Source organism: Phyllostomus hastatus, unplaced genomic scaffold (genome assembly GCF_019186645.2).
Source record: "Phyllostomus hastatus isolate PE091 unplaced genomic scaffold, TTU_PhHast_1.1 phas_scaffold_1674, whole genome shotgun sequence".
Lineage (NCBI taxonomy): Eukaryota > Metazoa > Chordata > Mammalia > Chiroptera > Phyllostomidae > Phyllostomus > Phyllostomus hastatus.
The window spans coordinates 25,087,145-25,113,939 of record NW_025334011.1 but is presented as its reverse complement, the minus strand read 5'-3'; the positions used below and the strand labels follow the sequence as shown (position 1 = coordinate 25,113,939).

The window sequence follows — 26,795 nt, the reverse complement described above, 5'->3', positions numbered from 1 at the left end:
AGAGGAGGCTCAGAGCTCAGTACCTGGCCCAAGGTCACTTGCTAGAATGAGTGTCAGGGTCTTAGTTCAAACCCAAGTCTAAGTGAGGGCTGTGATGTTAGGAAAAAAAATAATAACTACCTCAAACCACTGCTGCAAACATTGTAAGACATAGACCTACAGTTGAAAATCGCTCTGAACGCACTTCATGAGCGTCAGCCATCATTGACAGAGCCCACCCGCTCCCTGCTGGCCAGTGTTCTGATCACCCTCTTTGGACCCTGGGAGGCCAGCACCCGCAGGCTCCTCCTTCCTGTGGATTAGGGAGCACTCACAACCCCAAGGCCATGGGGGAAGAAGGCAGTGCCTCCGACACTTACTTTCTGAGCACGGCTATCTCATTCTCTATGCTGCTTTCTTTGCCCTTCAGCGCCTTCTTAGGAATGCACTTCACTGCAAAGAGCTTTCCAGTTGCCTTCTCTTCGGCTAAGACCACTTCAGAAAATGCCCCGCTGTGAAGAAAGAGGGAGAAAAAGAGAAGTTTAGGTTCAAAAGTATGGAGTTCCACAGCGGCTCCTCTAGTCCCACTACCACAGTTTGAACAATAATAGCAACACCAACACCGCCAGCATTACTGTTACTTTATTATCCAGCATCACTCCTGACCAAACTCCTTTAAGTAAACAAGCCCACATACGTGCCCTCACGCAGAGGGGCACGTGGACATCCACGTGGGTCTGGCTGCCTCCCTGTGCTGCCTGCCCCCCAGGAGGACAATGCTGCTGCAGTCACGTGGGAGCAAACAGAGACGCTCCCAGCAAGGTTCCTGTGCCCATCTGAGCAGTCTGCGCCCCTACTCCAAGTAGACCAGAACTCATACTAAAGTGACGAGACTCCTCACAGGCCTTTTCACCCAAGAAAATTTAAGAGTGCTTCACAAAATGTAATTAATTCTCACAGACATGTAAGAATGTAGCTAAAATGTGAATCAGCACAACACGTGACATTGACATGGGGTTAACTAACCAGTTGGGAAGGGTATGCAAGTGTTCAATAACCAGGCTTGCTTCTTCATTATACAAAACAAACAAACAAAGACACAAATGAAGCCCTGCCTGGGAGAGACTCTCATGCCTGGAAACAGAAATTTAACTCTGCAAGGGCAGGGCAACAAGCTGAGAATGTAACCAGGACTTGAGGCCAGATAGCCCATTTCTCCAGAGTGGCCCCTGTGGTCAGTGAGCCCCAGAGCCAGGGCCTCAGTGGCCATCTTCGGTCCCCCCACCACCATGTCCTGTACTTGCCAGCAGGCAGGGCCTGGGAGCCACACTCAGATTGGGGGCAACACATCCCCAGTGACTCTGAAACAAAAACAGGCTCCTCCATTGTCCACTCCGGATCTCAGCAACTTGGATCTGTGCACACGAGTCCAGGAAAACCACAAGCCGCTGAGTCATTCTGTCCCTAGACTTTCTCTTCTGTCCTCAGAGAGACACGAAGCATGGCTTCCGCACAGTTATGATGAGAGACAGCCCCCCCTGCATCAAAGGAAACCACTGGAAAGACCAATGTCCTCCCAATGCCAGTGCCTTGGGGGCTTTTGTTCTTCAGCCAACGCCACAGAAATGCCAAAGCTGGGAGAATGTACCTTCCTCTCCCTCTCCTTTCCCATTTGAAGGACTGTGCATCTGTCGTGGACCAAAGGAAGACAAACAGGTATTTTTAAAATCCCTTCCAGTGAGAGGAATTCACCCCACTCAGTACAATTAGCTGTGTGTTGGGACAGTGGTCCTACCGGAACACGGACTCCCGTGAGAGAAGTCCGTCTGTCTTCCAGGTCTGTACCTAATTATATAAACCTGGGGGGCAGAGGATGGGCATGGCACAAGAGAACCACATGGAAAATGCCAGAATTAAGACATTCTGCTCAAATACACAAATGATCAGCCAAGTAGGATTCTCCCCTCACCGTTCCTCAGGCCTCACGTGGAACCAGCCAGAAGAGCCACTCTGAAATACAAATACACGAAAACCCACAGCGGATTTCTCACAGAGTGATATATGGAATAGGGCATTCACAGCAACACTTGGTCACTGCCAATGGCTTTTTCTCAAAAAGACCAATTTACACAGTGTTAGGGAGTCCCCCAATGCAGGAGCTGTCCCTCCCCCTGGCTTCTGTCTCAGGGACAGACCCAGATGGATTCATCTCAAAGTCAGGGAGGGTTCTCAGATGGAAGAAACTGTGGACGACTACATACGTGGTCCCTCTTGCTATCCTCCAGGAGGTGGAACAAGACCGATGTTGGAGAGAAGATCAGTGAGGGGACACCACGAGTCCAACACTATGGCTGAGGAACCCATGCATTCATTTTCAGGTTCCCTATTTGCCACTTAGGACCCTGAGGTTGGCATCACCACAGTGGTTTCTCTCCTGAGTCTGTTGGATTTACTACATGAGTTTTCCAGAAGGTGGAGAAGCCCTTTAGCAGTGGCAGCCAAGCTGCCAGAGCTCGGACGGAAAACTGCTGGCAGACCCCACTCTGCACCCACCCGCGCTCCTGCCTCCTCGGGATGGACATGAATGCAGAGGCACCCTATGCTTAGCTGTAGCTATCAGGAGCTACAAGGGAGAATTGCTTTCTCATTGCCTGGAAGGTGCCAGAAATGGAGGGTCAGGCTGCATTTGGGGAGCTGCCACCCTCACTGAGTGGGCAAATCCACCTGCTTCCTCATTTAGCCAAACAATGTTCATTTACCTTCTTCAAGCTTTCCAAACACAAAGCTCTCTGGTCTTCTTAATGGATATAAGATTAGCATAAATTGTTATTGTTCTTGCAATAAATAGAACTCACTTGAAGACACTTCCCTGTTCTAGGAAAGCTAATTAAAAACATCAGAAACAAAAACTCATGAATGAAGAGTTTGGGCACTTTCAATGTAATTACACAACAAAATGGTGTGTGTGTCCCTGGGTCTCTGCGAGGGGTAGGCTGAGAGGAGGCTGGTGGCATGAAGGAAGACATGCAAGAAAAATTGCTTGAAAGCCCATAAGACCTTCAAACAACCCTTCCCCCCCCAAAAAACCACACAAATTCCCTAGGAACATAAACTGGGACAGAGAATTACAAAGTTTTAAAATACAAAGAGGTCAAAGCAAGTTTCACTCTATCATCTGTGAAGTACAAGCAGTGTGTATTAAAATGGAATGCAAGAGCCTTCCAGCCAGACTGAATTGCACTTGTATCTTGAAATGGCAGCCTGTGGGTGGCCAGCCCGCACCCGGCACCCAGGCCTCCTGCTCTCTGCAGTCTGACTTCCCCCCTCTCCACCGCCTGACTGGAATCAGGAGATCTGGGCCCCTAGAGGGTGGGGTCTCCCAACTGCTTATTCCAGTGGCTTCTTCTTGTGCTCATCCTATGGGTCTTTGTGTGGCCTGTGAGGGTCTTAGCCTCCTTTGTAAAACTCTCTCTTCTTCTGGGTTCTAAGGCACAGTTCTCACCTTCCACCATTGTCTCTCCATCTTCACCTGCACCTCTTCCTCCCATCAGACGTCAATGATCTCCAAGGCTGCACCCTCTGCCCTCCGTTCATCCTACTCTATACTCTCCCCCTGGGAAGTCTGTTGTTTCCAGTTTCCACCAATCTCCTCAAGGCCCCTTAACCTTTATTGAAATTTTAATCTCTCTCATGTGCAAATCTCATCTTTCCAACTGCCTACTGGGTCTTTCCAGATAAATCTGACTAGCATCTCAAGAGCACCATAACCAAAATAAAAGAATGACAGTGGCTTCATGTCAAAACTTCTCTCTCCTCTATCCTTTCCCATTTCTACTGATCCAGTAAACGTAGCCTGGAACCCTATTCCAGTCCTCTCTCTCATTTCCATCATCAAGTATACTCAGGTCTTCTATAAAAAGACTCTCAAACACCTGTCTGTTCTATCCTTACACCACTGTTCTGGCTGTGGTTCCAGCTGTTTCACTCGGGGCTACTTCCACGGCTCTCTTCTGGCTCCTCTGCCCCCAGCAAGCCCACCTCTCACCTGCTGTCTTTGACCTGTGACTACAAAGATCTGATTATGCTACTACCCTTCTTAAAACTTTGAGGTTTCATATCTACAGGGGATAAAGTTTAAACTCCTTTGCAGGCTACCATGGCAATCGAAGTGCTTCCCAAACAGACCCCACACCACCTGTGAGCTCATCTACCACTGGGGCCATCTTCCCCACCACGAACACACCACCGCACCATACACACATCTCCTCCACCCGACCACATCAGTCAACTGGCAGTTCCCGAGCACTCCCATGCCCTTTTGTACCACTGGCCTTCATTCAAGTTCTGCCTACCTCCCCCTTCCTGGAACACTATTCCCATTTCTTTCTGTTTGGCAAAATTCCATTTATATTTTAAAGGGCCCAGCTGGTACATTTCCTTCTCTTTGAAGGCTTGCTCAGCCACTTCTCAATCAGATAGCATGAGGCCCTCATTCTGAGCCCCACACACTTGGCTTACACCTACCTGAACTCATGCACACATTCCATCGTGGTCCTTTCTGAGCCTGCCTGCGTGAGAGTGTGAGTCCTAAATCATTCCTTCCTGTGTCTCCATGCCCAGCGATACCTGCACTGCCTGCTACCCAAGGCAGATTTGATGATCACCATTGTTTGGGGCTCCTCTGATTCTCCACCTAGCCTTCCATATTTCCCTTGTGCTGCAGATCCGAAAGAGAAATGATATACAGTGATCCCCTCCTACCCACGGTTTCGCTTTCCACAGTTTCAATTATCCACTGTCCACTGGTCTTGACTGGTAAAAGTATTAAATTTGTGAATTTATAATATGACATTTCTCCTCATAAACTTTCATCCTTGTTAAGTAAGTAAAATTTGTTGGGGAAGAGGAGAGGTCAGATTTTTATGTAGACTTTAGAAAATACATAATCATGAGAAAAATAGAATTCCAGTGTTTTGAAAATTGCATTTTTCAAGTTGTGACATAATCTTTGATTTCTAAAGAAAAATATTATTCCATTTAAAAGAAGAACGCCCACCAAGTTTCCATCTAAATTAAATCTCTATGACAAATTACTGAAAAGGTCAAACAAAAAGCTATTCTTGAAATGCTAAATACATATTTTTGGCTCCTAAAGATAAGCTGTACAAATAACAAAAGTTGAATCCTTCCCCTTTTTCTTCCACATTTCCAAGAAAATCAAATCATCACCTGGAGGCAGCTTACTCTGAGGAAGCTTCCCCCAGGTACCCAGGAGGAAATAAACAATCTTTTTTTTTTAAGAACTTTTGTTTTAAAGATTTTATTTATTTTTTAGAGAGGGTGCAAGGGAGGGAGAAAGAGAGGTACAGAAACACTGACATACGGAAGAAACATCCATTGGCTACCTCTCACACACCTTCTACCGGGAACCTGGCCTGCAACCCAGGCACATGCCCTGACCAGGAATCAAACCTGCAACCTTTCAGTTTGGAGAACAATGTCCAGCCCACTCAGCCACACCAGTCAGGACAAAATAAGCAATCTTTAGAGAGCTGAATTTTCATGTCTCAGGGAAAATGGTCATATTTTCTTTGCTGACTAAAGAATTCTAGACAACTACTTTTTACTTTAACTTTATCCATTATGGCTGCAAAAACAAAAAGGCTGTTCTGTTTTGTTCTATCTAGTTGGTTTTAAGAACGGAATCCTGGCACAGCAATGGTAGACTGTCCATGGTGCAAAGCCCGACCTGGAGGTATGAACAGAGTCTTCCAGGAGTCAACCGATCCCGCTCCCACTGACCAATGGGAGGCAAAGAAAAGAAGTGGGGATGTGCTCTGGGAATTCCTTATATTCCCAAGTTCCTTGAGCAAGCAGCACAAAAGCCATGTGGCCTGAGGATGCCTTGGCTAAAAACAGACATTTAAGGGCTTTGGAACTAAAGATAGACATTTACCTTCTAGTTGTTCAAAAATCCTAGAGCTATTCTGAGTACCTTACCTCCAGATCTGCTGCTATATATTGAGATCAAAACTCAGAGCTAAGCCAAGCCCAAAGATGTGCTGGCTAACCACCTGCTCACTCCCAATCATTATCACAAAAAAAGCAAAAACAAGAATCTATGGATTCTGCTTTCCCAGTTTCTAATGATCTTTAACCTGAAGTTAAGAAAAATATCAGATAGCACCTAAAAGTGGTAGTACATGGGCTGGTGCCTCTAAATGCACATAATTCAAAAGTAAATTATTTTCTTATACAATAGAAATTTAATCACAGACACACAAACATGTAGCCTCTAACAACCTACTGTGATGAGCACATTTTAGGTGCCCCACAAAGGTCCATCTCATTTCACTGAAAAAGATACCCCTGCTTTTCAACAGGAATCAGGAATTCCAAAGCTGTCTTTTTGATTCACGATAGTAACTAATCACTCAGAAAATTATATCCATCCCAAATTAGACCAAGAAATAATCAGATGGTGCTGAAATGATCTGCCCTATTAGCTTGGAGTCAGCTATTACTGGATCATTGCCTTTTTGAGCTTTTTAGTCATTCTACATACAAATCAGATTGATTGTGTTATTAACTTTAATAATGACATTGCCTCTAGCAGATCACCATTACTATGCTGGGCAACTGGACCAACAGACGTTACTCCCTGTTCTTGAACCATAAATTAAAATGTTCTTTTCCACTAAGCATACTATTTTCCCCAGCGTTGTGCCAGGACAATATTAAGGCCTAGTTAGGAAAAAAAACCTAAATTAAAAAATGAAGTTGGCAATATTTGGTTTTAGATAATAAAGAAATGAACAGGTACCTTTTAGACCTATTGTTCCAGAGAGGAATCAGTTCTTAAAATATGAGAGCCTGTCTTCTAACCAAAACAATAGTCTTACTGACCCCGAGAATGCAAACAGGTGACAACAATAGGCATGGAGTTGAATGGTCTCAGTGCTAAGCAACTCTCCAGGCAGAAACTAGGCAATTCTAGAAGTGACATCAACTCTGTCTGGTAGAATCTTCAGTTTAACATCTTCACTAATTCACATACCACTAATGACATCCTGTAGTGCTCATTTAGCTCTCTGGCTGAAAGAAAGCCACGCCTAATCTGAAAAATAATGTCCTGCCCAGCAAACAAAGCAAAAAAGTTTTGCCTTCACATGTTTCAAGAACAAATATATGTGCATGAAAACTGGTACCCTTTCTAAATATAACATCTAATCATTACAGTGCATCTTCTAAAACCCGCTACTTGACAATTATATTGTAAGCAGTATGTTCAGTTAAAGCATTAAAATTTCATTTCTTAAAAATAACTTTTAACTCAGGGTTTTATTAATTTGGACCCATGCTTCACCATCCAGGTGAAATGAGAGACACATCCTCAACTTAAGTTATCCATTGGAGTAAGGAGAGTCCTACTAAAAACAGCTATTTTGTTTTCACTCAAAAAATTCCATCTTTCTCTTCAACTGGTAAATTCCACAATGATTAGCAACCTTGCATAAAAGATTCAAAAATCATGGTGAGATATTTTTAAATATTCACACAATCAGCCTGACTTTCTGTCCAGATCAACCCTCATGCCACGTACACCCCTATGTCTGAAACCACTGGAGCAAGTCTGGGTGTGACAATGCTTGTCACAGGGGAAGGCTTCAGAACACAGCACAGTCACTGCATTGGCATCTTTGGTTCCTTAAGATTTTTCTGTGGTGCTGAATCGTTCCTGTTAATTGCTTCAATGATCCAAACACAGAAGGCAAATAAATTCCCAGTGAATGCATACTGCCGCCTTCTAAAGAACATGCTTCACTTAATAGCACAGCATCTTCCCCTTCACTTCTCTAACAAGGCCCTGTATTTTATCTCTGCTCTTCTGCAGTCACTTGTGAAAGGCCGATCTGAAACCCAAGTGAGGCAGTCATTTTTTTCTTAGATCACCAATAGGGAACATTAATAAAAGCCTGGTTTGGGGAGGTGGTGGCAGGATAAAAGATTCAGTTCCCTTGGGATTGCAGTCTCCTTGTCGCCACAACTAAAAGGCTAACACACTAAAGGGCACATAAAGCATCTGTGTGGGTTGTATATGTATTGGGCAAGGGTATAGTGACATGGATGACCAGTGTAATGACTGGGATGAAACTGGAGCTGCGGTGTATTCTCCAGCTTTCTTCCCCAATTGTGCACACCTCTCGGTGGTACTTCTCAATGTGGTCTCCACAGATCTTCTGTTTGACAAGGATTCTCCCCACATGGGTGGCTCTTCAGAATGACCCTCCCCTTTATCAATTCCATCCCTTATAGCAGGGACCCAGACCTATCAGACCCTCATGTCCCTTTCTCCTGTGATGGCTACGAAGGTCCAATGACCTCCTAATGCCAGATGCAGTCTTTGGTGGGGCTGGAGGACATCTCTGCCACATGGTGAACAGACCCACAGTCGTGAAGCTGGGTGGATGTTTATGATTAATCCCGGCTGCCCTCCCCTCACATGGCCGTGCCCACTTGCTGGGAGCCTCTGAAAGGCCCTTATTTTAAGCACTTTTTAAAAGCTTACTCTAACTGTTGTTCAGGGCAGGTATATCAACAGGTAACTTGAAAGAAAGTGCTTTTGAGCTCTATGTCAACATCGGTGTACTCTAATTAGCCTTTCAAGTCCCTCATCAAAAAACCCTCACAAAACCCTACAGTCATTGTTGTCATAATAATTACTACATTAAAGGGACATTTGGCTGTATCTACATAAAGAAAACAGAAGGCCTATCCTAATCAGGTAAAAAAAATCAATGAAAATTTGAAATAGCAAAACACTGAAAATATCCTAAATATCCATCAATAGGGAACTGGTTAAGTAAATTAAAATCTAAAATTGCATTGAAGAACTATACAGCCATTTAAAATAATAAAGCAGATTAGTGTCTGCTAATATGGAATTATCCCCAAGATACATTGTTAAGTGAAAAAATTAATGTGCAGAGCGCAGTGCCTATTATCTTCCCACTTGCATAACACACACAGAGACCACTGCTGCCTCCAGGGGGAAGCCTGTGGGGAGGCTGGTTAGGAGACTTAATTCTTACCCACTTTACTGCATACATGAGCTGTTTTCCATTGAAAGTTATTTAATGACATCAGAAATTTTTGGAAAAAGAAAGAGAATAATCAATAAACATCTATGCAAAATCACTCTCTGGCTAATTTAAGCCTTGTACTAGATGTTCTTGCTGGATTAATACCCTACTAATGAAACGTCAATAACATCCCCAGTATACACAGCCAAGTTCACAGCGTGTGCTGTCCAGAATACCTGCCTAAATAGGACCGGCGTGCTCTGGAGACCCAGCCCTCTCAACTTGGGTCACATTAGCCTGGATACCTTCTCCACAGAAGAAATTCAATAGTTTTGAAGAAAAACTTTTCTCCATAGAGATCATTCAAAAGTAACACTAAACTTTCATTTCAAGTTCCCAACCAAGAATGGGAGCTTGAAATGAAAGGATAAGTATTTGTCAACAGACGAAAACAACGAGAAGTATCAAGAAAGGCAATTTGACAAAAACAGAACCCATTCCAGAGCCAGGCCCTGCCCAAATCTATACGCATGAGAGGAGTGTGGGAGGACTGGTTTACTGTGTACAGCACAATGCTAAGGACATGCTGTGTGTGTATAAAACACGTCATTTATATTCACAACACTGCGGAATACTATGGCAGACAGAATAATGGCCCCCCGAAGATGTCCATGTCTCAGTCCTTGGAATCTGTGAAAATTAGTTCCTTATTGCCTTTATATCTAAAAGCTGTGACTGGGTTAAGGGATTTAGTATGGCAATAGTTTCCTGGATTATTCAGGTGGGCCCAAAGTAATCACGAGGGGCCTTATAAGAGACAGGAGGGCCTGAGACGGAGAAGGAGAGAGGAGGCCAGCAGCAGGCAGAGTGATGCCACTGCACGAGGGGCCCACAAGCTAAGGGAGGCGGGCAGCCTCTAGAAGCTTGCAAAGGCAAAGAACAGGCTCTTCCCTGGAGCCTCCAGCAGGAGCACAGCCCTGCCAACCTCTTGACTTTAGCCCCGTACAACCCACTTCCGAACTTCTGACTGGAGCTGTAAGATAATAAATTTGTGCTGTCTTAATCCACCAAGTGTGTGGTCATTTGTTACCACAGCAATAAGAAATTAATACAGATTACAAATCTGTATTATTAGTATTGATCCCTATCTTTCAGATAAGGAAATTGACCTCATCAAGGTTCCAGAACTTGTCCAAATCTCAAAGCCAGCACCTGGAGGCGCTGGGATCCCAGCCCAGGTGTGAGGGATTGATGGAACGCTGCCCCCGGAAAGGTCACCCGGGCTCGCCCTGTGGCCACTGTACACATCAGGTGGCAGACCATCAGTGCAGCAGGCAGTGAGAAGGGGTAGGTTTTGAACAAGTGAGGGAAATGAGCAAAGCTGATTACCATGTGGGATTCTTGATGCAGTCAAATGCGCAGTAGGCGATTCTTTGTGTTCTACATCACCTTCGACAGAAGCAGGTAAGGGTGCAACTCCCAGGCAAAGCGACGCAGCTTTGCCATGCAAAAACTCTTTTACAGTAAATGGTTTCCCTATGAGTGATATAAAAGATAGTTTCTCCTGGCTGGCATAGCTCAGTGGATTGAGTGCGGGCTGGGAACTAAAGTGTCCCAGGTTCGATTCCCAGCCAGGGTACATTCCTGGGTTGCAGGCCATAACCCCCAGCAACCGCACATTGATGTCTGTCTGTCTGTCTGTCTGTCTGTCTCTCTCTCTCTCCCTCCCTCCCTCCCTTCCCTCTCTAAAAATAAATAAATAAAATCTTAAAAACAACAACAACAACAAAAAAAGATAGTTTCTATATTTTCACCTTGAAAATTCCCTTCTTTCTTTTTACATAAGTGATTGCTTTTTAACAGGCTGAGTCTCCAACACTAAGAGGCTGGGATGCCCGCACATCTCTCCCTCACTGGGCTGCATTCTGGACAGTTCCACACACAAGGCTGTAGACAGAAGTCGGCCGACACGCAGCGATTCCGTGCTTCCTTGTGTGCACAGAGAACCACACGCAGGAAGACGGAGTACTGGCAAGGAATGAAGCTTCCCTAACCTAAATAATCATCACCATTATCACCTAAACCTCTTAGGAAAGCCTTACTAGAAGCCTATTTTTAAACTATTTGCTAACCATTTTCTAATTCTACTAATAACCCTACATAATGACATTATTCCCATTTTACAACTGAGAAAACTGAAGTTCAAAAAGTTTAAAAATTTTGATAACAAGATAATAAACTGACCTTGTAACCCTAGCTTGATACCAAAATCATGCCTTTCCATTTTTAAATGCTACCACCTGTCCAGGTGTAATTAATTCCTGGACAGGTGGCAGAACCTGAGCCTCAGAACCATGCTCCTGAGTTCCCAAGCATGTCTGTGCACACAGTCCCAAGGGCTGAAGGCTGAAGGCTCTCTTCCCTCCTACTTCAAGAACCCACACCCTCCATTACAAGAGTGAAGAATTCTTAGTTTGGACCTCTGTTTGTGTTCCTAAGGCACTCCTATCAAGCAATCCAATTAGGCCCTCTGATTATTTTCTTTATATCTTAACTTTCCACATACTAACTTTCACTCTTTTCAAAAGCACAAAAACTCAGTAGACTCAAGATTGGCCCTTCTGTTGCCCCACCTGTTAATTGCTTCTCTTTCTAAACTGCCCACATGTCTCATTATTCATTTCCTGATTAACAGAGGTGACACAATCTTCCAGCACAATTGACAAGTTCTCCCATTTCCTACAACATAATCACATTGACATTGTCTCAGCTGAAAGAAAATTAAAGTTCACACGTCCCTGGGCATTAGTGCCTTGATACAAGGTATAAAACTTTATTTACCATTCAAATCACGCACACACAAACTACTAATCAATTTTCTGTGAAGTACTGATTACAGCATTTCTGGCAGAAAATAACAATAAGTCAGCCTAGTGGTTACCCACCAACACAAAAGCTTATTTCCTGAGATACCACTGCATGCAAAATGAAGGCCAGGAGCAAGGGGGTATTGTTCACTGAGCTTCTCTCAATTACATGAAAGTTATGCTCCATCACAGAGACTATGGAAATGAATGTAGGGGCTGCTCCGCCTCCACCAGCCTCACCAGTCTCAAGTGACAGGAGTGGTGACCTGATGCTCTGGCCCCCACAGAGGCCACTGGGCACAGGCTCTTGGCTTCTCCCATCAAGGCAGAGAAAGGCACTGTTGGCTCAGCAGCACATCTCCTTTTCCCCCCACGCAAGGCAGGCTGCATCCGTTAGAAACTCCACGGTTCTCACTCCCTGGCCAACACTGCAGCATTCAGGGACAGGCTGCTGAGATATGTGAAAAGTAAAGCATGGGCAACCCCAAACGGCGGGATTTCCCAGGGCAGGTGAATGGAGAAGCTTCAAAAGGCCAGACTGCCCAGAGATATCTCCCCAAACCATCCCACTACGGTGCTTGTGCCATTCCTTTGGGTTAAGGGACAGACTTACTGACGTCTCCTCTAAAACCCAAGACTCTTTCTCGGGAGCATGCCATGTGGTGACATGCACACCTGCTCAGCAGGAAGTCCTTAATGACAATGGAAACGATCATATTTTAAACCTCAGTTAGCTCTTGCCTTGTGAAGATGAACTTCACTTTCAAGGAAACCTGAACTACCAGCTGTTGCCAACCCCTGTCCCTGGCATATTCACTTCAAACTGCTTCCTGGCCCCAGCCTTGCTGCTGTCTTGGTGAGCGGGCAGCGGGGAAGAACTCTGGCTGCTTGGTCAGCGGAGGTGCAGTGAGCACTCTCACACACTGGGCACTGAGGGTGGGGGCCCTGAGGATAGAGGTCAAGGGAACAAGCCTTCTGCCCCCAGAAGCTCCCATGCCAGTGAGGAGGAAGGAAGACTGTAAACAAATACACATGTGAGGGGTCGGTAAGAGGAGGAAACAAGGAAAAGGCAAAGAAAAAAACAGCATGCGCATCTGCAGATGGGTAGCTAGGGCAGGCCTCTTTGCTCAGAATTGAATGGAACAAGGAAGAAAGCCTTGAGCAAGTCTGGAACACTTTCTTTTTTTTTTATTAAAAAATACAAAAACCAAAGAAAAGCAAGTTTGAGAAACTGTTCGAGAAACTATCGGAGTAGAGGATAGCAAGATTTCTTTTTAAAAAACTTTTTTAAAGTTTTATTTTAATCATTGTTCAAGTACAGTTTTTTCCCTTTTACAAGGAACACTTTCCAGGAGGAAAAAACCACTAAGTGAAAGTCCCTGGGCTGGTGAGGGCCCTGGCTTGGTAAGAGAAGGACAGATAGCCAGGGTGCCCGGAACTATGTGAAGGAAGGAAAAAACAAAGTCCAGGAAACCCAGACAGAGCATCAATGCCCCTTGACTATGGCAAGGGTTTGGCAGGTTTGGAGTGGAGGTGGGAGGTAGTTGCTGAGAGATGTGAGAATACACTAGTTGAAGAACACTTTTTTCTTCTGTGTGAGATAGATAGATAGATAGAGAGAGAGAGAGAGAGAGAGAGATAGACAGATAATAAAAATTAAAACTCCAGCCCAGCATTGGTTTCACAAAAGCCACCATTTTAGCTAATGAATCCCTCTCATACCCCCTGAAAAGTAGAACTGATGCTGATTTAGTCCAAGTTCCTCAAAAAGCAGTAATAGGGCCTTTGATTCTCCCCTGAATGATCCCATGAAGCTGCTGAGACTCTGCCTCTTCTTGCCTCAGCTTTGCCCCCTGCAAGATGGAGATGATGCTTCTGCCTCAGGTAAAAGGTGCAGAGGTGAGCACTCCAGGGCTGCTCTCAGCCCCCACCGTGAAGGTAGACTCGAATTCGAGCATCAGCCAGCTCCAATTCCCACACTGTGTCGCCAGTGTGACTTCTGCACAGCACTGGCTGAGTGCGATTCTGCATTGCATCACAGATCTGCTGGCCACCTCACAACTGGTCTGTACCTCCTCAGACCCAGCCTGGAGCTGGCACTTCATCTGCGTAATAGCAAAAGTCATTTCAACCCAAAGACACATAGCAACCCAAGGTGGTCATAGAAATTTATCTAAATCACATACACACACAAATGTAACACTAAAATAATTTAACTTTTTTTTCATTTGCCACATACTTTGATGCTTCTGATAAGTATGCTGAAAAATAGCAACTGGACCCACAAACTGTTTTCACCACTAAATGAGATCCACCTCACAAGCAGCAGCCAAATGAGCTCCCTTCCTCTCATCACTGCTGCCTCCCTTTCTCCCCCAGGAGCACATCTCATAAATGACAGCGCTGCAGAGCTAAGCAAATCAGCTATCAGTCTCCGGGATGCTTCAGTGCTGGCATCTTTCCTGAGGATAAACATCAGGGACAATTATATGACCTTGCTTCTTTGCTTGACTTTTAAACAAAACACTAGTCCAGGTCTCTCTCCCCATTGTGAACAGCCATCAGCTGGCCATGCCTTCTTTATTCTGTAAGCATCATCTTACTTGAAAAAAAAAAGATCAAAGTGTAAATCTAAACAAAACGATGAGAAAATATGTCACATCACTGTTTGTCAGCAGAGCATCTGATCTGATACAGCATCCAAGCAAATCATATTTAGTGATTAAGTTCCAATGCCTTAGCCATGCTATAATAACAGATAGCTGTGTGCTTAAATTTCCAGATTAAAGAAAAATACAATAAAAGCGTTAGAAATATTTAGGAGAAAGTAATTGGAAGGCATACATAAATTAACTTTCCTAAAAGACAAAACCCTAAGATCATATCTGAAAAAAGAAAATATTCAAATGTTACAAATAAAATAAGTATAGTAAAAGATACTGTAAGTAAAGTAAAAAAATAAAAAAAGGGGGGGTGGGGATGGAGAAATGATTGCAACACATAAGATGAAGAGTTACAACCATCCTATGACACCGAGGACTTCACCTTAAGGCTGCCACATGCCCAACTCCAGGTGCTCTGTTCACAGAAACCATGCCCAGTGGAGGTGCTCCGGTCCTGCAAACCAGCGTGGGCAAGGATACAAACACACAGTTCACTGAAGGGCCGATGAACATATTAACTGATACTCTGCCATCCTGATCATCCAGAAAATGCAAAATAAAACCACGACAGGACAGCTCTCTTTTCATCAGGTTGGGAAAAGGTCAGTTTATGTGGGAAACTGGCTGCCTATAAATTGCCACAGTATTTTTGGAAATAAATCTGGCTATCCCTGTTAAATTTCATTTTAGAACAGTGATGTGTATAAAGATACTTATTGTGGTACTATAAAAATGGAAAATGATGAAAACAACATGAATTTCTAGTGATGATGGAATGGTACAGCTATCCTATCGGCTATTGTATGGCTATTGAGAAGAATGAGTTAGAGATACATGTATTTATCTAGAAAGATGTAATATTCCAGCTTATCTAGAGGAATATAAACCTCCCAAACAAGAAAAGTAGGCTCTGATAGAGTCATTCAGTGGAATACTCTGCAGTAAATTAAATGATGAGTGTCCATGTATTAACAGAGATAAATCTTGAAAATGTAAGAATGCGTGATTAAAAGCAGGTTACTAAACAATATCTACAGTATTGATTTCAATACTGGTGTCACTCTATAAAACACACATATATACACTCCAATAACACCCAGCCCTACATTGTTGGGACATATAGTATATATGTATGCAGTAAAAGTATAGACACCTCCCAGATGCATGAAAGGAGAGAAGGTTAAAGACACACCCCAAAAATACACAGCACTTCTGGCACAGGTTGACTGCAGAAAGGTAAAGGAAATAGGATGTGCATCCATAACTGTATTCTGTATCCACAACATTTTTTGGAGGAACCTGAAGCAAATACGGCAGAATGTAAATCAATACTTGGTCAATCTGGGTGGTGTGCACATGATAGTTTGTTCATGTATTTTTTTGTTTATTTTGATAAAGTTGAAACATTCAATGATTTTTTAATGTAACCAAAGAAGGAGTTGGGGGCATATGAGGAAAGAGGCCCGAGGTGCCCACTTTGCTTGTACAGTCCCAGCTCATGCGCAGCATCCAGCACAATTATGAACAGGCCCAACTTTCACTCCCAATAGCATCTGGAACACTTCGCGTTCTATCTAAGAACCTGTGTCCTCCTCGGTACAATGGTGACAGTGACACCACATAGCTCATGGGTTGTTGTGAGGATTAAATGAAAAGATGGGAACTATATACTCACTCCTTAATGTGATCAGTAAATGTTAATTATTTTGATAAGGTGATAGACCCTAAAACAAAACAGTCACAAAACATTACATGAACTCAGAGGAAATAGAACAAAATTTGCCTGGCCAAAACTGAACACTGAATCTTTGCAAAGCAGAGGTATTTGAGTAACCTTTGAGGAATGGGAATTTTCTAGAGTAAACTTGGACCTCGGGAAGGGAGGGCTTTAACCAGGTTCAGTCTACATGACCAACCAACAGTGTTATAATACAACCAAAGAGGCCTGGTGACCCTCAGAATGACCTCTGGATTTGGCCAAAAATTTTTAATTTTTATTCCTGGCCTTATTATTTCTTTGAATTGATTTCACAGAGGACTTCTTGTCCACTCTCATGAGGACAGTCAGCCACTAATGATGAAAGAGAATAAAGTCCCTGCTTTTGTGTGTTTAGAGAAACTAGACCCACAAATACCAAGGCCCAGAAAACACTGAACAAATACAAACAAGTCACTGTAGATTCTACATTTAAAGAAGAACTCTTTAAAGGGTGTTGATTTGGCATGAGGCATACTCTTCTGTTCTTTGCCCTTCCTTTTCTTCTAGAATAAGGACATGATGGCTGGATCTCCAGGAGTCAACTTGTAATCTTGAGGATAGAAGTTCTTACTAATGATGATAGAATTAAAAAAATATAAAGAACCTAGATTCCTTGTGTCTTTATAGAGCCACCATGCTAGCCCTGGATTCCCTATAGTTTACATTATTCCACATGAGATAATAAACCTACAATCTGTTTGTACCAAGTTGGTAGAAACTGTTGCCATCTGCCAGTTCACTTCTTTGCTAATAAAGTGGCCATAGAACTACCCAATGAGTGTGGAGGGTCTGTATTATATTGAAGAATAGTAGCAGGAAAAGTGGACTATGGCAAAAATACAGAGCCATTAAAATCGTGGCAATGAAGACTGAAGAAGCATGGAAAATTTTATCTAAACAGTAGAGTACAAAAAAGTGCTCTGTGATTGTACAGTAAATACAATACATAAACTTCCAATTGGAAGTTTATGGCATGAAAATCTGACTTTAAAAGGATAAATTCATGACTGGTGTGTTTATGAAGGAGCATTACATCATATTACACACAATGACCAGGAGATGAGATATGAAGCAGTGTATGAGACGCTGCTTCCATTCATATAATCTCACAACCAGACAACACAAGAGGGAGATGGTTCAGGGCAAAGAAACACCAGCCCCACCTATAAACAGTGATGTGTTCCAAGGTCAGTCTCACAAATAAAACACAAAGAATTAAACATGACAGTTTTACTTCCTCCTTTCCAATTTGGATGCCTGTTATTTCTTATTCTTGACTGAGTGCTGTGACTAGGACTTCCAGTACTATACTGAAAAAGAGAGATGGAAGTGGGCATCCCTGTCTTCTTCCCGATCTCAAGGGAAACACTTTTGTGCCAACTTTGCATTCCCGGAAGAAATCCCATTTGATCATGGTGTTGGTGGGAATGCAGACTGGCACAGCCACTGTGGAAAACAGTATGGAGTTTGCTCAAAAAATAAAAAATAGAGCTGCCTTTGGACCCAGTGATTCTACTTCTGGGAATATAACTAAGAATCCTGAAACACCAATTCAAAAGAACTTATGCACCCCTATGTTCACAGCAGCACTATTTATAATAGCCAAGTGTTGGAAACAGCCTAAGTGCCCATCAATAAATGAGTGGATCAAAAAAACTGTGGTACATTTACACAATGGAATACTATAGCGATAAAAAAGAAAAAAAATCTTACCTTTAGCAACAGCATGGATGGACTTGGAGATTATTGTGCTAAATGAAATAAGCTAGAGAAAGACAGATACCATATGATTTCATTCATATGTGGAGTCTAATGAACAAAATAAACTGATGAACAAAATAGAAACAGAAGCATGGAAACATGAAACACACTGACAGCTGTCAGAGAGGGTGGGGGAGGGAGGATGGATGAAAGAAGGTGAAGGGATTAGTCAAAGAACATACATGTATAATCCATGGACACAGAGACCGGTGTGGTGACGACCAGAGAGAAGGGGGCAGCAGGGTCTGGGAGGAGGGGGCAAAGCAGGGGAAAATGGGCACATCTGCAATAGTGGCAACAATGAAAAATTTTTAAAAAGAATTCAATGTGGCTCTTGGGCACATCAACAATATATGTCTGTTGAATGAATGAAGACAACATATATATTTTTTTAAGTCTAACAACAAAGAAGTAAAAGGGCAAGGTGTGCTATCAAATTTTTTAAAAAGGAAATCCAATTATAAATGAAAAAGTTACATTTTTTATTCCAGGAATAATTAAATTTTTCAATAACCTAATCAGGGAGGACATTATCAAGTGAAAATTATCAGCTAGCTTGGCCAAAGCTCCCCACTATATAGTGTTTGGAATATCCTTTATTGGAAAAAGCTGGATTAGGGACCTGTTAGAAATGAACTATGAGTTCCCTGAGTCCTACATTATAAATTCTTGTAATTAGAGTCAGGCAATCTTCCTTGCCTTTACTATCAATTCCTTGGCCTTGGTTTCTATACCCAAACTCATCATTTAGCAATTATTTGCCACACCAACCACCCTAGGAGGAAAGCCAGCAAAAGTCGCTTTTCAGCTTATGACTGACCCAGATAGACCATTATGAGAATGAACTCCTAGGAGCCAAAGAAAGAGAAAGCATGTCAGGTGACAGCAATTTTAAGCCTTGTTTCTCAGTTATAATTATTCTGCATTCCATAATTTACCATTTGAACATGGAAGATGAGTCTTGAAAGAATGCCCCACTCTGCTGTTCTGTGTAAAATGTGTTTAATTTTTTCCTTGTTGTTTTTCAATTCTGACAATTCCCTGTAGTCTCCCCTGCTCCATGGCAATTCACAATGGTAGACATTGTAGTCATTATATTTATCATTAGTAACTTGGTTCCAGATCATTGGACTTCACCCGCAGACATTGTGTTTAAGCAAATGTGATGCATACAGATGAGGAAGGGCCAAGGCACAAGAACCTCCTGATACTGGTAATTTTCATGCATCCCCAGCAACTGTTATCTCACTTCAGCACAAGGCAGAAAAGAGAATGAATGCACCCTGGATGTGTTGCTGGAGGGAGACTGCTTTTGCCTGTATGGGTCCCTAACTAGTACACACTATATACTCCTGAAGAAAATCCAACAGTTCATCAAACTGTGATGGTCTTGCCACTAATGTCCAAAGCAGAAATGCTGATGTTAATGTGAACTTCGTGTAGTTTCCACCCTGTTTTATTTGCCCCAGGGAAAGCCCCACATTTAGAGGCCTTTAAGCTAGTGCTCTAATTATTTTATCCTGGACAATCTCAGACTTCTGATCCCTTCAGTCTCCAGACTAATGATGGAAATGCAGCACAGAAAGGTGGAAGGGGTCCACAAAGTATGCCCAAGGATGGTTCTCGGCAGAAAGTACATGAGAATGCCCCCAAGAACTCCTAACAAACTCTCCCAGGTCCTGTGAAAAAAAATCACAATAGGATTTTGTGTGCTTCTCCATTTGTTAAACCTAAATGATAAGCATGCAGATTAGTGAGCAGTATTTTCCCACCAGAATGTCTACCATGCTGAATGAGGCCCCCAATCATTTTGAATCATAAACTGTCAGACCTGGAAGAGCCAGAGAGATCATCAAATTCAATCCCCTCACTTCTCAGAAACTAAGGTCAAAAAAGGTGAATTGACTTGCCTAAGGTCCAGGCACGTGCAACAATGGAATGACAATTCAGTCCAATGCTTTCTCCAAGCAAGATGTTCATATTAACCTAGGCTCATGAGGGGAACAGCTTAACCTTGTTCCTTGTGCTGATACCAACAGCCTCTCAATTCACTATGCAGTAGTGCTCAAGAGCATGCAGCCTCTGGAGCCAGTCAGACCTTGATCTAAGTCCCTACACCTGTGAAAGCAGGGGGCAGTAACTTAAGCTCCCTGAGCCTCAGTTTCCCCATACACAGAAGAGATATGATTCCCTTCCTTTGAATTGGAAGAAGCATTATTTTTTATATCTTAGGCATATTACCCATCTTGATACATCATCAGCACTTGGCTAAATACCCTGTCCTTCAGCACATAACAAAATTCCCACCTACATTGTCGTTATTTCCAGCGCCTTAGCTCCATGACACACAAGACAATGGATCTTCCTTCATCTCAGTGTCGTACAGGGCAATGGAGACCTTATCCATTCTCTTCCATATTTAATCATATTCCTCCTGAAAGGCTCATGAGTACCTAGCTCTAGAGAAAAAAAAATCTTCAAAATATATACAGTGGTACCCTGGTACTTGTTAATTTGTTCCAGAACTTGTGACGAGTGCAGAGTCCTGAGCAAGCCCTGAGTGCTGAGTTCTTGTCAAAAGGTGATGAGTACAGGGTTTGACGAGTTCTGAAGCTGACGAGTACTGAGGTATGACTGGACTGGCTTAAGGGCACTCTTCATGACTTTCCACAACACTCTCATTTCAAAATTGTACTTCCTTCAAGGGTGGCCTTTCTTGTTCAATGACCAAATGGTGAGCAAAATTTGTAAGTGACTTTATCTACTGTATTAAAAAAATACCCAGCTCGCCCTGGCTGGTGTGATTTGGTGGATTGAGTGTCAGCCTATGAACCAAAAGGTTGCCAGTTCGATCCCCAGTCAGGACACATGCCTGGGTTGTGGGCCAGGTCCCCAATTGGGGGCATGTGAGAGGCAACCAATGGATGTTGCTCTTGCACATCGATATTCCTCTCCCTCTCTTTCTCCCTTCTTTCCCCCTCCCTAAAAGTAAATAAAATCTTTTAAAAAAAAAAAAAAAGAATACCCAACTCTGTATGGTTCGCCAATAAAGACCTGGGAAAATGACTACCAGATCCATTAATACACACTCATGAACACTGGCCTTCTATACCATTTTTCTACCATCTAAATCAAACAAACTATGGCAAATATAAATTATGCAACCTGGGAATAAAGGCCCAGAGACAGGGTGACCCTTTGTCCAAGTCTGTCCAGGACAGTCCCAGTATAATTACTGCTAATATCCCCTTTCACCCAGAAAAAGTGCCCCAGTTGGAACAACACATTACATGGGAATGACACATCTGACTGGTATCCAGCAAGTACTCATAGGTAGAAAGTACTCAGTAAGAAGGTGTGAAAGAATCTTAGCCTATGTCACCTTCACTGGGCAAGTGACCTATCATCTCTGAGCATTTGTTTCCTCATATGAAAAATATGGGGACTGTAATACCTACTTTGCAAGGTTACCTAAAACATCAGAGGTGTGTCCTGCAGAGAGTCTGTGACACTGATGTCCTACAAATGCAGCTATGACGGCAATGAAGATGAGAATCTCTTCCCTTTAGTTCTCTAGAACTGCTTCATTATCTGCAACAACTGACAATTCTTATACCATTTTAACTTTTACATGACATTTTCTGACACATGATGTGTGGTTTATAAAATTGGGGTGAACTTAGACCTTGTAAGTCTCTTCCAGCTCTAAACTCCTTTGATTCTATCATTCCATGATTCACTGCCTGGAAAAGTACTAAACCTTCCAGAGGAGACAGCAACAGCCTCACCTTGTGTCTGTACTAGAGAACCCTATCGCCGCCTCTCTGCCAAGTCACCTGACTTCTCTCAGATTTCCTACATGCAGAATGAATATTCTTGTAACCTTAGAATGTAAATGTGCTAAAAAAAAGTGCTTCATTTTGAAGGTGATTTGTACATTTATCTATACTCATGCAAAGAGTATAGAAAACTGAGGGCAGTTTTCTAGCTGGCATATGCTAGGACGTGATTGTGTTAGGTATTATTATCATTATCATTAGTATGTAATAGTAGTTATATGTAGCTCCTCCACTGACTAGCTATGATACCTTAGGCAAGTTTCTTAATGTCTCCAATGATGTACCATCCCCTGTAAATGTGAACAATACTACCTACCTAATAGGGTTGCAGAAAGAATTACATGACTATGGTACTTAGGAACAGTGCCTGGCACTTAAAGCATTCAGTAATTATGGTTTTATTGTCACTATTAATAGCATTACTATTATTTCCAAGATATATTACTGAGTAAAAAAAATCAAGTGTCAAACAAATAGTACACTACTGTTTGTTGTTTTTTTTTTAAGAAGATATAAGACTTGCAGGAATGTCTGAGGAGTAAGTCCACAAAGCTTTTCTCTCCCACTGATTAAAAGTAAATCTCTGCACAGAATACAAAATCCAACTTTTTGAGGACTCTGAAAAGCAAACAGTATTAGATAGATTGGAAGGACACTGAAACTTGAAGAAACATACATTGGTAAATTTGGGGGGTTAAATTTTCCTCCTTTAACTCTTGGTTTTGATCTAAAGATGGGTAAAATCAACAAACTCTACAGTGAGAGAGGATAACAAAAAGTTTAAGGAAAAATCTCCTCCTCCCGCCCAGATAACTAAGAAATGGGGCCCCTGAAGAGTAAAGAGTGTGATGGGATACCCAGGGTATTTTTTCTCTTTTGTCCTCTCCGCCCTGACGTAAAGTCAGCCCTAACCATGGCATTACACTGCTGCTGGCCAACATGAGCATCTCAACTGCCCCCAAAACCTGCCTGTCTGCCCAAAGAAAGTGGGAAGGGGGGAATCCCATGTCTGAAGACTGTACAAGGGTGGGGGCTCAAAAAAAAATTGGAATTATCTTCTGGAAGGCAGGCCCCTGATAGTATAGGCTTCCCCTACTAGGTGAGTATTCTAGGAACCCCTCTGTACCAGCTGAAGTTATTGTGAGAGGCTATGTTTGGCTTCAGTGAATTTTTTGGAGACTCTTTCAACGTGTTGCGCATTTCACAATGGGCGATTTGCAAGCACACCTGCCCACACTGTGTTAAGTGTTCAGCAGTTTTTGACGAAAAACGGCATGACCCCCATACCCCACCCTCCCTATTTACTTGATCTTACCCTGAGCGATGTTTTTAGTTTCCCCAATAAAAAAAGTCCTCAGAGAGAAATGTTGCAGAAAAGGTAAAAAAAGAAAATAAAAATGGCAGGAGTGCTAAAAGGTATCAAAATCAATGAGTTCAAAAACTGTTTTCAGCAGTGGAAAAAATGTCTTGATAGGTGTATTGCACCAAATGGAGAGTACTCTGAGGGTGACTGAAGTTTAAACATGTGAGAATAAATAAACAACTATTTATAAATAAGTTCCAGTTTGGGGGATTCCCCCTCATAAAGAGATGCTGGTTATTTTTGTTCCCTTGCTTTTCTCTCGCTGCTTTGTGGGATGGAAGGGCAATACTCTGAGACATACCCACCTCTTTGACAAGAATAACTGGGAAAAGGGGGCCTTAAGAGTGTGAAAAAAATCTAAGAGAAGGAAAAGTTAGGGAGAAGATCTTGTAAATCTGTGTGTCAATCAACACAGGTTCCAGGCTACCCATGAGACACATGTGTAAAACACAGTCAAAGGAGCAATTGCTTTTTAAAGTAAATTATGGCTTAAAGAACCACATAGATCTTAGACTAACTTCTGCATAGCACACATGTGGGGCAGAGCCAAACAGCAAAGCGAAGGCTTTGAACACTGAGCTGACACTGTCACCACCCCCCACAAAAGGTGAGAGAGACGTGCCATGAGCCTAACCTGGTTGACTCCCTTCGTGGAAGAAGAAATCATTCTCCTGCAGATTTTAATAGGACCTAGAGTCTCACAGTCTAACATACAAAATATCCAGGGTACAATCTAGAATTATTCAATGTATATACCAAAACAAAGAAAAAACATAATCAATAGATGCCAACCCCAAGATGATTCAGATGTTGAAATTATCAGACAAAAATCTTTATTTAAAAAAAGTATACATATTTTATTTGTTTATTTTTAGAGAAAGGGGGATAGTTAGAGATAGAGGGAGAGAGAAACATCAGCATGTGGTTGCCTCTCTCATGCCTCCTACTGGGGACCTGACCCGAAACCCAGGCATGTGCCCTGACTGGGAATCGAACCAGCTACCCTTGGGTTCATAGGCTGGTGCGCAATCCACTGAGCCATTCCAGCCAGGGCTCAGACAAAATCTTTAAAGCAGTCATCATAACCAGGCTTCATGAGTAAGTGTGAACACTGCTGAAATTAATAGAAAGAGAGACGTTCTCAGAGAAGAGTAAAAATTACTGAAAAGAACTGGAAGGAAATTTTAGATTTGAAAGATACAATAAATACATTTTTTACAAACATTCACTAGATGCATGAAATACCAGAATGTAGATGACAAAGAGTCAATAAACATGAAAGAAGAGTGATCAAAATTACTGAATCTGAAAAACTACAGAAAAAAAAGGTTGAGGAAAAAAATGAACCAGAATTAGGAACTTATGGGATGATAGTAAAAGGTCTATACTATTCATGTCACGACAATTGCAAAAGGAAAGAAAGATTAGTTCACCAAAAAATATGTCTGAAGAAAAAATGGCTGAAGATTTACCAAGTAAGGTTTAAGATATAAATTTACAGTCAAAAAGTTCACCACACCCCAAATAAAATAAATTCAAAGACTATTCAGATAATAAACAAATTGCTAAAAAGAGGAGATGGTAAAGGAATCTATTTGGTTGAAAGCCTTTTAAATTGTATTCAAGTGATAAAATACTATAAAAAATATGGACAAACATTCCACCAAAGATATACAGACAGCAAATAAACACTTGAAAGTTGCTCAAAGTCATTTGTTACTAGGGAGCAGCAAATTAAAACTACAGTGAGCCCCAGCTGGTGCGGCTCAGTGGGCTGAGCGCCGGCCTCCAAACCAAAGTGTTGCCGGTTTGGTTCCAGGTCAGTGCCCATGCCTGGGCTGCAGGCTGGGTCTCCAGTTGGAGGCGTGTGAGAGGCAACTGAGGGACGTTTCTCTCTCTCTTTCTCCCTCCTTTCCCTTCTCTTTAAAAAATAAATAAAACCTTTAAAAAAACCTACAGTGAGACATATCTGTATGTCATATCAGTATGGCTGAAAAATTTTTTTAACCTGACAGTACCACAAGTTAGCAAGAGTGTGGAGCAATTAAAAACATTATACATGGCTGATGGGAGTGTAAACTGGTTCAGACACTTCGGAAAACAACTTAGCAGCATCTGATAAAGTTAAACATATACTTACCATGGCACCCAGCAATCCCACTTCCAGGCATTTACCCAAGATAAATGAAAATACATGCTTATATGAAAAACTTATACACAAATGCTTATAATGCTCTTTTTATAATTGCCCAAACTGAAAATACCCCAAAGCCCTCCAACTGCTGATGGGCTCAAACTGCTGGACACCGTGTAATGGCACAACCCTCAGAAACAATCAGGTGCGAATCACTGACACAGGCAGCAGCACGGATGCATCTCGAAGGCACCGTGCAAGAGACAGAGTCAGCCTCGGAAGGCTGCATACTGTGTGATCCCATCTGCACTGCGTTCGCTCGGAGAAGGAAACTGTGAAAGCGACCTGTAGGGAAAGGGTGCCGAGGGCCAGGGCTGGAGGAGGGGCTGACTCCGAAGCAGCTGCGATGGGAATGTCTCTGTCCTGACGGTGGCATTCGCCTGACTCGAGGCATGTGTCAAAACTCACACAAGAGAGCGCACACCAAAAAAGTGGTTTTTACTGTGTATAAACTTAAAAGCATTTTTTAAAAAGGGGGATAAATGGCCCTAGCTCTGTACCAAGCACTGTATTTACACACTTCTTACTAAGTAGGAAAAGTGAACAATACAGATTTCCCTCTCAAGTTGAAGCCAGGGTCTTTGTTAAACCCATGCCAGGGAGCCAACTGAACTAAATTATGTTATTACATTATTATTAATAATATAGACTTTCAAGCCAGGCAGGCCCAGGAGATTAAATCCTGCCGGCCCCACACACTTCCTATAATGACTTGAGACAAGCATCTCCAGTTCTTATTTCTGAAAAGAAAACCCCACTCCTACCTCACCGTGCGGTGTGGGGAGTCAGTCAGACCTCACCATGTGGCGTGGGGAGTCAGTCAGACCTCACTGTGTGGTGTAGGGAGTAAGTCAGATGATGAGAGCCCACAGCACAGCATGTAGCACATGGCAGACTAGAACGGACACGATTATTTTTATCCTGAAAAATTTTATTTATTAATGCAAACACTCCATAGGTGGCCCAAAGTAGACCTAAATTGATAAAACATTTGTATAATAATGAATTGTGTGCTAAAAATAAGCAGTGTGTGAGTGGAGGGTTGCCTCTGAGCTAATAATCCACAATATGTAACATCGCCCCCTCACCTTATAATGACAACAGCCTGATGAAATAACTAATTATGATTAGTATTAGCATTAATGAAACCTTAATGTTTCCCTACTGCTCTCCAACTGGAAAGCATTTTTGGATCCATTAAGTCATTATCTCATCATAACAACCCAGGGAAACTGTTCTCTCCAGGACGGCCCAGTGACAAATGCCCGTGCAGAGAAGGAGTCGTTT

General features: G+C 42.6%; 1 protein-coding gene across 2 annotated transcripts in view; it reads right to left on the bottom strand.

The window, feature by feature from the left end:
- Window positions 1-26,795, bottom strand: part of CAMK1D (calcium/calmodulin dependent protein kinase ID) — a 454,947-nt gene that overhangs the window by 243,019 nt on the left and 185,133 nt on the right. For both annotated transcript variants that reach the window (XM_045857651.1, XM_045857649.1), the window contains exon 2: window positions 360-491. Coding sequence is in view for 1 of the 2 variants with exons in the window: in XM_045857649.1 (XP_045713605.1) it covers window positions 360-491 (132 nt within the window). In the remaining variant the exon portion in view is untranslated. The remainder of the gene's footprint in view (window positions 1-359; window positions 492-26,795) is intronic.